Source organism: Acanthochromis polyacanthus, chromosome 13 (genome assembly GCF_021347895.1).
Source record: "Acanthochromis polyacanthus isolate Apoly-LR-REF ecotype Palm Island chromosome 13, KAUST_Apoly_ChrSc, whole genome shotgun sequence".
Taxonomy (NCBI): domain Eukaryota; kingdom Metazoa; phylum Chordata; class Actinopteri; family Pomacentridae; genus Acanthochromis; species Acanthochromis polyacanthus.
Window position 1 is genome coordinate 28,596,807 of NC_067125.1, and position 13,808 is coordinate 28,610,614.

The following is a 13,808-nucleotide window of genomic DNA, read 5'->3' on the forward strand; positions in this document are numbered from 1 at the left end:
GGAATATTCCACCTAAAATCCTTCAATGTAGACCAAAAAAAATCTTGGTGTAAAGGAGTATTCCACCTTAAATGAGATCTAAAGGATGGTTTGGAGTAATATTCTACTCTAAAATCTTCCAATATTGACCTAAAAGATTTATCTGATGGTATATTCTACCCAACATCCTGGAACAGTTACCTTAAAGGTTGGTTTAATGGTATATTCCCAGAAGAACCCTTGAACATTGGGCTTATTGGTACATTCCACCCAAAATACTTGTACATATATCAAGAAGACAATGTAAAGCAAATGTAGACCTAAAAGGATTGTTTAAAGGAATATTTACAGTTATTTTCATTATTTTATACCCTGTTATCAGTCAGAACCCTGTCAAACTTATTTTCATCGTTTTTTTTAGTGGAAGTCACACATAAAGGAGCTCTTCGTTTTTACCGGCATTACTGAGTCAAAAGCTACTGTTTCAATACAGACACGTTCAACAAGTCTACAATTAAATCTTTTGATCTGAAAACATATTTTCTATATATGTATATTTTTAGCTTTCTTTTTTTCATAATATAGCTATATATCTAATTATTTACAATGTAAATTTTACATTTGTATATGTAATAGCTGAATGTAGAAAGACTTCTTTCGTTTTTTTTTTAAATCAAATGTTCTGTATTAATAGCACGTGTTTTGACATTGACAGTCAAGTAAACCACATGAAAATCGGTTGAGAAATGAGCAAATTTTGATTTATTTTCAATGTACGTGGATTGCTTTTAATGGGAACGTTGCCCTCTGCAAGATGGCCGCCACATAGGCACGTAGCTTAGCCGGCTGCTACAGCGCGCTAGCAAATCTAGTCTTCTATATATATCTATGGTCTGACAGATCTGTCAGAATCTGTCAGACCGGCCACGCCCCCCACCGTCCCGTGGTCTCTGGAGGATGGAGTCCCAGGTATGCGAGAAGATATAGGCCCCCTCGTCCTGGTTCATGGAGCAGCTCGCCCCGCTTCCTGATCTCAATGGCCTCCTTCATCCATCGTTTATGTTTGTTGGTCTCCAAATCCTCCTCCTGCCCCAGTCCATAATGTGGTTATTTCTTTTGCAGTGATCGCCGTCATCATGGCTATATACTATTTAATGACAAAATGAACATAATCCAACCATTCTGGTGTTTAATTATGTCAACAAATGACAACTTTCAGTTTAAATGCTCACAAGTGTGGAACAAAGACATCGTGGCAAATATGCAAAATACTGCACCTGCACTGCAAACCTGTCAAATGTTTCTAATCTCTCTACAGATAAAAACTCAGGGAGATTGCAATGTTGTGGTTGGGTGCTGGTTATTGTATCCTTCATCTTTGCAATACTAACCTGCCCGCTCACAATATTTCTGTGCGTTAAGGTAGAGTATATTCTCATTGCACTACACTGCTGCTTAGGATTTGATCATTGCATTTAATTCATTGATGAGGTATTATTTCTCTTTAAACTGATTTATTTTGGCGTGGTTGGTTGTGTCTAACATGCAGATCGTGAAGGAGTATGAGCGAGCTGTCATTTTCAGACTCGGCCGGATTGCAGACAGGAAACCTAAAGGGCCAGGTTTGTGATTTAACATTTAGCATACAGTATGTAGACTGTGGGAAAACATTCCAGTTTCATGGTTTCATGGCTGAAAAAGTCTGCTTAGAAACTGTGTTCCAAACTGTGATCTTATTGACATTTTTCCCGTTCCAGGCCTTTTTATGATTTTGCCCTGCACTGACACCTTTGTAAAAGTTGATCTGAGAACTGTATCCTTTGACATCCCTCCACAAGAGGTACGCCTTGTCTTTCTCAAAATCTCCTGTTTCCCAGTCTGTATAAGTTTCTCAAGGGAACTGAATAGTTTTAGCATTATGAAAGAATGTTTTACCTTTGCAGATCCTAACCAAGGACTCAGTGACTGTGTCTGTGGATGGTGTGGTGTATTTCCGCATTTACTGCCCAATCTCAGCTGTGACCAAAGTGTCCAACGCACACTCATCTACACGACTTCTCGCTCAAACCACTCTGAGGAATGTGCTTGGTACCAAAAACCTTGCCGAACTTCTGTCTGACAGAGAGGGTATTTCAGTCAGCATGCAGGTGAGGAGAAAATGCTGTCATTTTTAAGGACAGGTTGAGCACAACAATTCAAGTTCAGCTGTTAAAATTCTCTCTTATTAAGACAAATGTTTAAGGTCAGCCACTTCTATTTTAGCTTCAATTCAGACAACACCAAAAAAAGTATACTTGCCTTATTGTATGACACCTTTTTTTAATTTTCTATTGTTTTTAAAACAATCTTCTTTTCATAATGATGTATTGTTATTTCACAGCTGTGAGAACGGTCATCTTGCATTTCACTGGACAAACAGTATGAGCATGTGACGAATATAACCTTTTGAATCTTAAAATACAATATGTAGATTCTTAGCTATTGCCAAATACCCCATGCAGTCTTCCTTGTGGCTTGTTACTCTCTCCTAATTGTCCTTGCATTGCTGCGTTCGTTTTGAAGGGAGAGCGTGAGTGGTGAGGAAAAGCTCAAAGAAACGCTTGACAAAAAACACAAGAGCAAACAGTTTTTTGTTTTGGCCACTAGAAGAAAGAAAAACAATTGCTACTGTTTTCTTATAAGGCTAAGAGCAGTGAGACTGAGCCAGAGAACATGATGTAACACAAAACCAAATGAATAAGCTAATGCAGGCTAAAAATCTCTGTAGACCTGAAGAGTTGGGTGTTAAGTTTCATCATCATTTGATTAGTTGTTTATTAAAGTGTAAGTGTTGAATGGTTTTATGTAACTGGAGTATTTGCTGTTTAATATCATCCTGCAGGAATCCTTGGACGAAGCCACTGATCCGTGGGGCATCAAGGTGGAGCGTGTGGAGATCAAGGATGTGAAGCTGCCGCAGCAGATGCAGCGAGCCATGGCAGCTGAGGCCGAGGCCAGCCGGGAGGCCAGGGCCAAGGTGAGGAAGATCTACTTTCATTTCCATTTCATGTCCTCTGACCATGAAAAGAAGAGAATAGTGGAACATTAGAAGAAGTAACGTTGGCCTGTGTTTCAGATCATTGCTGCAGAGGGAGAGATGAAGGCCTCCAGGGCTCTTAAAGAAGCTTCTGTTGTGATGGCTGAGGCACCTTCTGCTCTCCAGCTGCGATACCTGCAGACTCTCAACTCCATCGCAGCAGAGAAGAACTCCACCATCATCTTCCCTTTGCCTATAGACATGCTGCAGTCTTTTATGCAGAGAAAGTGAGGAAGCTTGTCCATGGCAAGTTTCAGACAAGCTAAATTAACTCAGTAGATGTGATCTTTAAGTCCTTGTGTGCTCACTGCATTGCTACCTCTGAAGCTTCCCATACTTTGCTAAGAATAAAGAGCTCTATATCATAATTCTATATTTACATGTATACCCACATTAATCTCGAACTTGTAGGCATAGTATGTGTACTTAGTGTGATTTAATACTTAAATACAAAGTGCAACATATACAGTATAGACATAAATTCTTATCATTGACCACAATATTTTTAACCAGCTAAGCTACAGTTGCAGTTCTGGAGGATTTGAGGACAAATAAATAAATAAATAAATCTATGAAATGCACAAGAAATGTCAAAAAAATACAATAAAAGTAGTGCACAACAACCTCATGAAGACATGCTTTCATATAAACTCCTCCAGTGCATGAATTTCTGAAATACTGAACACAATCCTTTACAACGCAAGTCCTGTAAACAATCAACAGATGTCATGACATCCACGTGACCGACTCTCCTCCTCTGACATTGAGATGTAAACTGTAAACAAAAACTCTTATTCTAGTGTCGGACAAACATTCAGTAAATGAGTACAAGGTCATGTCCACAGGACACAGAGGCAATCAGTGCAATCGGAGTACCTGATGGAGAGAAACGTCTTTTCATCTTCCTTTTAGAACTAAGCGAAACCCACCAGCGAACAAGTTAAACATAAGCAACTCGTCCAAACAGTAAACGCAACTCACCCACAACCAAATCCCTGTTTGAGCAGGTTTTAACATTTTATGTCTGAGGGGTTAAAGAAATATGGCTTTATTACAAGAAAATATTAATGTAATAAAACTCTATTTCAACTTATTTGAATGCATTTCCTAACTACACTACACTCTTTAAAGTATTTTTACACACTCTTTACATCCAAATGATGTTATGCAAAGGATGTTTCACAAAGCAGACCTTTAAGATGAGCGATTATGTAAACATAAAAGTACAAAAAAAAGTTACGGCAGTTGCTTAATTCTCCTCAAGACCTGAGATTATTCTCTACAATGAGAAAATGAGGTAACATTGCAATCAGATTTTCATGCGCGTTTTGAAGAAATAATTTTGCAAATTTTGGACGACAGGAAGTCAATTGCAGGTTCAATTGGAGAATAAAAGTTGGGGCACCACTTGGATTTTCTGTGGTGAAAACACAGAGAACTTTTAGCAACACAGAAAACAGCAACAACTCCAGGCAGCTGTTGGAGCGCTGATAGTTTGCTCCTAATGAGAAGAGAAAGAGAAAAGGAACTGTTGCCGTGTAGATTCAAATGCAACGGAACAGATTTACATTTTGCATCGTCTGCACCATTCACGGCTGATTCTGCAGCTATTAACTCCACAGATATGACAGCTACAGAACATAATGAACTGCTGTTTTGGATGATTTCCTCTTTGGTGGTTTCTACAGATCCTGCACTTTTATTTCTGAAGAAATGATTATTTTCTCTTTACCCAACTGAAGGCGAGGGACACTTAGTCTGAAATCTATAATACAATGACTATTTCCTGGTTTATTTTAATAGATCCTGTCCAGTTCTATGAAAAGTAAGATTTAACTTGTGTTGCCCCTTTGACCTTCCTCTCCATATCATCACAATGTATTTAATCCTAAAGTAAAGTTCATTATAGCTGGAAGACAGACCATGCTTTAAAGAGAGCGATACCTGTACAATTTACAGTTTTTCAGCAATAAATATGATAGTTACACTGTGTTGGCAGTTCAGTGGATGTATGAGTTGTTATGAGAGCTAGCTGTTCAAGAAGACAGTAGGGTGGATGATTGAGGTTTAAATGGCTAGGCAGTCATTCATACACTCTCAGCACATGAACCATATTTGGCATGAAAAGGTGAACATGCCACAGAGAAGAATCTGCACTTTGAGAGTAACTCACTGTAGGTAGATTTGTGATTTGTACCCAAAGTATTGCCTGTGCCCCGGTAAATGCTGCTGGTGGGAGAGAATGGACGGCAAAAAGGCGCTTCTTGTGTTTGTCGTTTGCACTTCTGATGTTGGCTATGTCTTGTTCATCCATCATCCTGAGCGCTGGATGAGAAGATGGAGATGGAGGCGGAAACATAGAACTGAGGCACCATGACTTTGATTCTGCTCTCTGAATCTAAAATGACCAGGCTTTTTTAAAAAATGGAACCAGAGTATTTCAGTGCTTCTGTTTGTGGGGGTGTTGATGTGGAACAGAACAAACAATGGAGAGTTCCCTCTTGGATAATAAGAGGTGAGATCATTAATACAATTCGTTGGGTCAAAGGTTAAAATTCCTGGGGTTCAACTTTGGAAATGTTGTCCGTGTATATGATGTAAAGTCCTTCCCTTTCAACCGAGAGGAACATTCATAGAAGAGTTCTTTAAAAATCAGGGTATTTGACACCGAATTAAAAGAAAGTGTTTGATAGAGGAGCTTCCATGAGAGTCATTGATGGTAGGAGTGTGGGCGGGCGGGGGAGCCTGGGCCTGAGAGCGGCCGATGGATGGGGGAGGAACTGGGGGACATGCGAGGGCTCAGCTCGCCGGTCTGCAGCCGCCACAGCAGCTCCTCGTTGGTGCGACTTAGACGCTTCTTCTCGTTGCTTTCCTTCTCAACGTGCACTTGCAAGTTGGCATTTTCCTCAGAGAGTTGCCTGAGGAGGAGGAAAAGGTTACAGGTGGAAGGTCAAGTCTTTGCACATTGATGTACTTACCTAAATCTGTGCAGTGTCGTTTTTTTTCCTTTATCTCTTACAAAGTCAGATACAGGAAACCATTCCTGGTCACTGCAATAACTCTGTTTAACTCCTCACCTCTGGCTGGCAGAGAGCTCTCAGCACTGTCTACTTTGCAACATCTTTGTTTTTGCAGTTATGTTTTTCTGCTTTTTTTGTATTACCATATACTTATATGTTTTGTATACTTGCGCATGCTGCACGGCTATTTACACAACTTAGTGTCTTCATTCACTCTATATTATTATTGATAGCATTTGACACTTCATGATGCATTTTTCAATTTAACATATTTTTTTCATAGTATATTTTACACTTAACTGTGAATTTTGTATCTGAGTATATTTTTTAATTCTAACATTTATATTTTTAAAAGATATATTTTATTGTGGTGGTGCTCACTTTACTCTTTCTGTTTGCTACTGTAACAAAAGAATTACCCCGTGGGAATCAATAAAGTATTTCTATTCTATTCTATTCTATTCTATTCTATTCTACTCTATTCTACTCTATTCTACTCTATTCTACTCTAGTCCTTGATATAAGGTTTGTTGTATTTCTAGGAAATGTACGACATCACTAAATAGAAGTGAACAAGTTAACAGAAAGCAGGGTGACTAAATAAATTATTTACAAATGTAGCTTGTGAATTACTTCACCGATTCTGCAGAATATGAATATTTCAATAATAATGCTTTGCAGCATTTGGAGTGCAGGCCTGTGATAAGCGAGATTATTTTAATTACACTGGAAATAGTCTTTTAATTCCTGCTTCTGCTTCAGAGCAACAGGTTGCATCATCGGCTCAGAACCTTCTGTCTTCAATCAGCAAAAACATTCTCAGTATATATCAATACAAAGACTTCTAATGTAACCCGATTCACTTCTCTCTGAACAAAGTTTTTAACCAGTATGCATTTAAACTGACCTGGACACAGCAAGATTCTTGTCTATGCGTTCCTTCAGGTCTTCGTTCTGCTGCTGTAACACCTGTACTCTCTCCTCCAGGTACACATTCTTTTCAGCCTGCTCAAAAACACAGGAGAAAAGGTGGCCAACATTAAATTCTTCAAATGATGAACAGCAGTCTAGAACAAGTGAAACAGAGATTAATGATGTGGGTTTACAAAGGAAACATTTGTCCTCGTGAAGAGGAGGTGTGTAAATGGGAGGACTGCAGTATTGATGCACTTTAAGATGTACTGTCTAGGAGTGAAATCATTTAGAAATCTCAACAAGTTGCCATGACTCCTTAATTTTCATGTTTGGCATTAGTGGCGTGTAAATGTGCTTTTAATCTTTTGACTTCACATACAAACCAACTTAAAACTAACACTAGATTCCTTTTGATGCAAAACTAAAGCAGAAACTTGAAGCCTACTATTTTCTCTAGTTCTGAAATCTTCAGCTCCTGCTGATGGATTTGTTGATTTTTCATCTCCAGAACTTCTTTCAGGCTCTTCAGGTCCTCCTCGATGTGTTTATATGGAGCCAAAGCATCCTAGAAAATGCAACAGAAACAAAAATCAATCTTTAAAATAAACAACAATGCTTCTTTACCCTGAAGTTTTATGCTGCTACTGTCAGCAGAGCACTGAACACGTTGTTGTCATGCAGCCGTTACCACTATCTGCTCATCTGTGCTCTTGCGAAGAGCTTCTTCAAATCGTTTCGCTCGATCTCTGAGGCTTCGGTTCTGAAACGTCAGCGTATCCACCTGATCCTGGTGACCGGACAGATATTCATTTGTTAGTTTCAGTCACTATCTGCTAAATGTGTCATACTTATCTTAGAAATGGACTTTAAGAAGAACTGTTAACCTGCAGTGACAGTCTGATCTTTTCAAACTCTTCTTCTAGAGATTTCCTCTGCTGTTCGTGGGCCATCTTCAAATCTGATACAACAACAATAACCATATTAACATCTCTTTTGAGCAGTGAGACAGTACACTGACAGGTTTTAAATGCGGTGCTTACTCTTCACAGTCCTGGCATGCTCCTCCTGCAAAGTGGCGAGTGTGTCATTGTGAGCCGTCTCCATCTCCATCAAGGATGCCTCATGGTTCTCACTCATCTCCTCAAGCTGCAGTCAAGATTTAGACAATTAAAAATAACTTTCCAAAGCTACCAACTGCTCACTGCTGCAGATACAAACACACATCCAGGACATATGTCATACAGAAACATGTAGCCACACAGTTTCCACAGCTTTTATCCAGTCTACCTGATCTTGCTGTTTGAACCGCAGCTCCTCCAGCTCAGCTCGTTGTTGGGCCTGCAGGCTCTTGGTCTCGTCCATGTGCTTCGCCTTCAGCCGCTCCTCCAGCGCTCCCAGCTCCCTCTGCTGATGGGCCCGCAATCCCTGCAGCTCAGCCTCGAAACGACGCTCCAGTTCCTCCTTCTCCTGCTGCAGTTGCTCCCAGTGTGCGACACTGAAAGCTGGAACACATCGTAGAAATGCAATTTACATATTTCACCTGCTTCAGATTCAGGTCAAGCACTAAGTACAAAAAAATTAAAACCTATCTAAAAAAAATGAAAGGCTAATTTAAGTTTTTCCTTGCTATTGTACTGTTAAAATGCAAATTCTGTAACTTCATATGTGTGTTTTGTGGGTTTTTGTGAGAACTTGAAGATGTTTTACTTTTAGACATCCCATCCTTATTGTTGCCTATTTATTTGAAAAATCTGGGGAAAAAAGTATTAATCCATAAAGTTTGAGATGAAACACTTTCAACAGAGCAGCTGTTCTGCAGTCTCTGCTATATGTTGCTTGCTGGAGAACTACATCCAGACCTCCATCAGCAGTGGGGTCACTTGTTCCTTCTGTCTCCTGTGTACTGTGCAATTCATCATATGTCCGGACCTGAGAGTGACTCACTGCTTTCTGTCCTCCCCGTGGTGCCATATCCGTCACGCTTTACCCCACTTACCCACTTCATCCCTGATTCTGGCGAGCTCCAGGGACAGCTCCCTCTCCTTCACAATGGCACTCTCACTCTGAAACGCAAACACACACACACACAAAACATGTCTCCTGTCAGCACAACATTAAAAAATATGTAAATGTCAGTTCTCTGTGCTACATGCTAATGAAGGCTACAGCACTGCCAAGACAATCAGTGTGTCCTCAGGTTGAACTCTGTCTTTTGTGCTTTCACCCACTGTTACCTCCTCCATGTGACATCCCAGCAAGTAGAGAATGTTCCCACAACATTGGCAAATATTACCTACATGTTCTACCAGTACTTTAAGGAAAACCTTTTATTCCAGAGCTCAAAGAATGTTCTAATGCTATCTCTCATCTCAGGTAATGTTAAAGGGGAACTTCGGTTTTTTTCAACCTGGGGTCTGTTTTCATATGTCTTTTCATACATGTGAGTGATGGAGAAATGAATTTTCGACATAGCTCCAGTATTTAGCCAGGCAGGCAGCTTCGCAGCTCAGCTAGCGAAAAGTATGGGGCAACTTGCCCCCCCACGTCAAAGTCCGCCCTAACGTGCTTTTTTTCCCCACACTGACCGGCTCGGATAGTCTCAACGAGTGTCCCACAACATACTAGAGATGAGAAGTGAACGAAAACCTCCACATTACTTGGCGATCGCTCTTTGTTGTGGTCTGTATCCAAATCTCAGGACGCTAGAAAGCAAATCTCGTTCCGAAATCCCGAGAGGTCGCGCCAAAACACCGGTTTTGGCGCGACCTCTCGGGATTTCGGAACGAGATTTGCTTTCTAGCTAAATACTGGAGCTATGTCAAAAAATTCATTTCTCCATCACTCACATGTATGAAAAGACATATGAAAACAGACCCCAGGTTGAAAAAAATGAAGTTCCCCTTTAACGCAAACAAGTTAATTAAGATATTGTTTCAGTTACAAAAGGGATGTGTGCAGGATGTTCTCTGGGTTGTCTGATTACATGACAACAAAAGAGCAATGTTCTGAAACTAATATTCAAAAGAAATGTGTCAACATGGCAATGATTTCAGTGACAGAATGTACTATGATATATTAACAATGGTAGAACATTTTGTGTGCAATATTCTGTTGTTTGAACACATTACAGAACATTGCTGCATAAAACATCTCACAATGTTACAGGACAACAAAGGGAGGACAAAGATAACCTGATGCTCCATTTAAAAAGAACATTCTGGGAACTAAAAATAAACTTTCAATTGAAAACATTACTAGTTCTGCAGAATTTTCTCAGAATGTTTTGGAACAAAAAAAATTCTAACTGGGATGCAATTCAGGTGAATTAGGTGAGCTGAGGCTGAAAATGTCCATCCAGATTACAGAAAAAAAGTAAGATTCATATCTATAACCATAAAAAAAATAACAACACTGAATCAAAGGGTTGCACTTAAAACACACTATTTGTGTGTCCTCTTGTTAAGCAGACATTGCAGTTAACAGCAATAAGAAACACAAAAAAGACGATTTATACCCATAATGTTGTACGTCTTTGCATTCCAACACTACAACTCAAAATAACATCATTGTTTGATTTATTTGCTGCTTTCTTTTACTAAAAATGTCATCCCATACTGTTTATGCATATTATTGTCATGCCATAGTATAGTTAGAACATGTTGGTACCAATTAGACCACATTATTAACTAAAATAAACACAAGCCACATTCAACAAATCCAGCGCTGGCAATTTCTCTTTCCAAACATGAAATCACAATCGCAGCTCTATGTATGTAACAACTCGGCACAATACCAGAGACTAAAGGTCAGAAATTTCATTACTGTCCATCATATTAGATGTAGATTGTCCAGTGTGTGGGCTGCCTGGTGCTCACAGATCACTGTGGATCTAGAAAGACATAAGAACTGGTCAAAGTCTTCATTTATTGAAGAAAATGCTTATTTTCTGTGTGCAGAACAACAATTCCAATGTATAGCCACAACCAAGTTCAAAGACAGCATTAAGTCGGAAGAGATTTACTGAAATCTAAAAAATGTATTAAAATGAAACTAACATTAAACAGAAATTAATTATGGAAGTCAGCGACATTCCATACAACGAAATGTTGTGTATATGCAGGCCCTGTCTGGTATCCACTGGGGACTCCTCAATATCAGCCCATATCTGTTGATCACATCGTTACACATGCAGTCTAAAGGCAAAACACACTGCTGCTTGGAGGTGAAGCAGAAATGATATAGCAGAGCTTATGAGGAACAAAGAAACGCAGAAGGACGGAGAGGAGGAGGTGAAAAATGCATGAGATAGTAACCCGCGTGTCTCGGCAGTAATGATGTCACCTGCTGAGAGGTTTTACAGTCATCAGAAAACATGGAGGGTCCTCAGGAGGGATGACACATGGCCAGGAGCTTTTTCATTTCCTACGTCTGAGCTCCACCTCTGCTCCTACGCATCAATCCCCAGTCCTGCCATGACGCCCCCCACATTCAGATCTCCAGGGAGTTGTATGTCAGGTTTTCTAATTTTCACCAAGGCAACCTGATCCCTTTTCAGTCCTACAACCAGTGATTGTTTCCATTGACAATTACACTCTTGATAAATTTTATTTTGCCATCAAATAGTGAAAAATGACCATTATAATAAACTGGAATCCAGGGATGATAACTTCCAGTAGCTTGACTGGTCGAAACAAAAGTCTAGAACAGTCTATTTCAAAATATATACAACAGAAACAAACCAATTTCTCATATTTGGAAAGCTAAAGTAAGCTATTCTTCACCATTTGTCCTTGGCACATTAAAAAACATTATTTGAATATTAAAAACTGCCGTCGATCAATTTCATTCAGTTAATTATTCATTTCAGCACAGTTCGTTTAAAGTAAACATGGCTTTTTATGGTAGGAGAGCTTATTCTGGAGGAGACACAGTAATGAGTTGATTAACCTCTCCGAGGTCTGCGCTCATGTAATCAGTCCAGTTTCAGAGGGACCATAAAAAGATTTGTGCTGCTGCTTTTTGTCCTGAACAGATTTAACACACAAGAAGCAGCAACTGTGCTTTAATTTTACAATGAAAACTGAACTTTTCCTGATTTTCTGCAGCTGACAGACTAAGCAATATCAGGTAAACAAGAGAATATTGCATCCAGTGTGAAAGTTCTCTGCAGTCAAACGCATGCAATCAGCCAGAATTATCCATCAGACACACACACTGTAGACACCAAAATAGGCAGACTAATGTAAGAATACAGCAGAGCAGCATTTTCTATAACGTCCCTGCAAACTCTAGGAGGAAAAGAAAGATGAACAGTGCGACACACAAGCCGGCTTTGACTCAGCATAATCATGCAGAGCTTTACACTCTGTACCGGCTCTGTCTCTAGGAAACAAGTGAACATAATCATCTTATAGACAGAAACACTCAGACCCCCCCACAAAACGCACACATGCGCACAGCCCCACATACATAAAGGAATCCTCGGTGCTGAAACAAGCTCGCTGCCTGCAGAAGATGCTGCCTTTTACCGTTTGTTCCAGACAGCACAGAGGGAGGAAATGGAGCCTACAGCAGCAGAGGGCCATACCAGGCTAGCAGATAGCAGCATCCCATAGCCGGCTGGGGAGGCAGCAGTGACAGACGCGAGTGCCAGAAAGATACAGAAAGAGAGGCAGAGGAGAAGGAGGAGGGAGGCAGGCAGAGGGGAGGAAGGAGAGGGGAGGAGAGACGAGAAGACCGAAGCCTCACCTCGTTTCCTGGTTTGCGACCATCGTTTATCCCTCCTGGAACAAAGACTGGCAGCTTCAGCCCAGCTCTGCCTGCCTGCCCTCCCCTCAAACCCCCTCCAACACGCCCCATATCACATTCAAACGCATCACAGGGAAGCAACGCACACAGACACGCACACATGTGAGGTCTCCTGCATCTTTGAGAAATAACAAAAAGAGGGTAGCAGGAGAGGATGGGGGAGGGAGATGATCAATAAGTGGGCAATTATTTATGGTCCTCAGCTTAGAGAAAATAGCTACATGCAGACACTGCAATGCATCCAGAACACAAACATGGTTAATTAACAACTACTAATTTCTGACAGCTTTGACTGAAACTATGATGCACAAACTGCAGCTTTGAATGTAAAGTTTCTTGCAAAAAATCAAAGTTCAATTAATAAACACCTTAAAACACTTTAAATAAGGTGATGCTCATGCAAAAGTCCTCTTGATTTCTTCACTTGATCTCACATACATCAAAAACACATCTTGAAATCCACACTGGACACGTGGCCGCTAACAGAAGAGCAGTGTTGAATGTCTGAGGCACAATTATCAGAGCCACAACTATAGATTATCTTGGTCAATTTTGTAAATTTAACAAGCTGTATTTCACCACAGATGCACAAGAAACATACGAACAAAGATTTAAGGCCGGCTATCAATTTTATCTGTCGTTTACATCTGAATTTTTTTTGCACTGCAATTTTGTCAGACTAAATTTAAGGAAAATCATTAAAGGAGAATCATATCCCTCTATGGTTGTTATTTGCAGATGTACTGTATGTAAGATACATGTGTTCTTAAGTCTCCCACCAGTAGATCTCAGAAGGTATTCTGTCCATGTCTGACAATCAGTCTCACTAAAAGCACAGGCAGGACCAGGCTGGCAGCTCTAATCTTATTAATCATCTCCCAGTGTAGTGCAGAGACCATGGGTGGGGCTGGGAGACAGATGAGATGCATGCAGAGGACCAGGAAAGGGAAAGACACCAGCGCTTAATCCAGGTTTTAGAAGCAGAACAGACTCAGTCAACGTCAGAAGAA

General features: G+C 40.2%; 2 protein-coding genes across 5 annotated transcripts; one reads left to right on the forward strand and one right to left on the reverse strand.

Moving 5' to 3' along the window:
- Positions 1-1,203: 1,203 nt before the first annotated feature.
- On the forward strand, positions 1,204-3,286 carry stoml3a (stomatin (EPB72)-like 3a). Its single transcript, XM_022189215.2, has 6 exons — positions 1,204-1,401; positions 1,529-1,601; positions 1,737-1,819; positions 1,923-2,126; positions 2,861-2,995; positions 3,095-3,286. Exons 1-6 carry the CDS (start codon positions 1,204-1,206, stop codon positions 3,284-3,286), a joined length of 885 nt encoding a protein of 294 aa, XP_022044907.2.
- A 186-nt stretch (positions 3,287-3,472) lies between these two features.
- LOC110947857 (microtubule-associated tumor suppressor candidate 2-like) lies at positions 3,473-13,062 on the reverse strand. Of its 4 annotated transcripts, none has more exons than XM_051957687.1 (9): positions 12,739-13,062; positions 8,987-9,053; positions 8,278-8,492; positions 8,031-8,136; positions 7,875-7,948; positions 7,679-7,777; positions 7,436-7,555; positions 6,983-7,083; positions 3,473-5,973 (listed from the first exon to the last, which is right to left on the reverse strand). In XM_051957687.1, the coding sequence occupies exons 1-9, from the start codon at positions 12,898-12,900 to the stop codon at positions 5,766-5,768; spliced, it is 1,152 nt and encodes a 383-aa protein (XP_051813647.1). In that variant the 5' UTR covers positions 12,901-13,062; the 3' UTR covers positions 3,473-5,765. The 4 variants fall into 4 exon arrangements, with proteins under 4 accessions (XP_051813647.1, XP_051813648.1, XP_051813649.1 ...); XM_051957688.1 differs by having other exon boundaries at positions 6,983-7,080; positions 12,739-13,024; XM_051957689.1 differs by lacking the exon at positions 12,739-13,062 and adding an exon at positions 12,519-12,666.
- Between the last annotated feature and the right edge of the window lie 746 nt (positions 13,063-13,808).

What these genes read in the sequence shown, in the direction of transcription:
- LOC110947857 (XM_051957687.1), bottom strand. Translation starts at nt 12,900, where the DNA reads ATGTGTGCGTGTCTGTGTGCGTTGCTTCCCTGTGATGCGTTTGAATGT. An exon ending in GCATGCCAGGACTGTGAAGA is followed by an intron (nt 7,949 to 8,030) that starts GTAAGCACCGCA and finishes TTGTTGTATCAG; the next exon opens with ATTTGAAGATGGCCCACGAA. An exon ending in AAGAATCTTGCTGTGTCCAG is followed by an intron (nt 5,974 to 6,982) that starts GTCAGTTTAAAT and finishes CCTCCTCCTCAG; the next exon opens with GCAACTCTCTGAGGAAAATG.
- stoml3a (XM_022189215.2), top strand. Translation starts at nt 1,204, where the DNA reads ATGCTCACAAGTGTGGAACAAAGACATCGTGGCAAATATGCAAAATAC. An exon ending in CAATATTTCTGTGCGTTAAG is followed by an intron (nt 1,402 to 1,528) that starts GTAGAGTATATT and finishes TCTAACATGCAG; the next exon opens with ATCGTGAAGGAGTATGAGCG. An exon ending in TTGACATCCCTCCACAAGAG is followed by an intron (nt 1,820 to 1,922) that starts GTACGCCTTGTC and finishes TTACCTTTGCAG; the next exon opens with ATCCTAACCAAGGACTCAGT.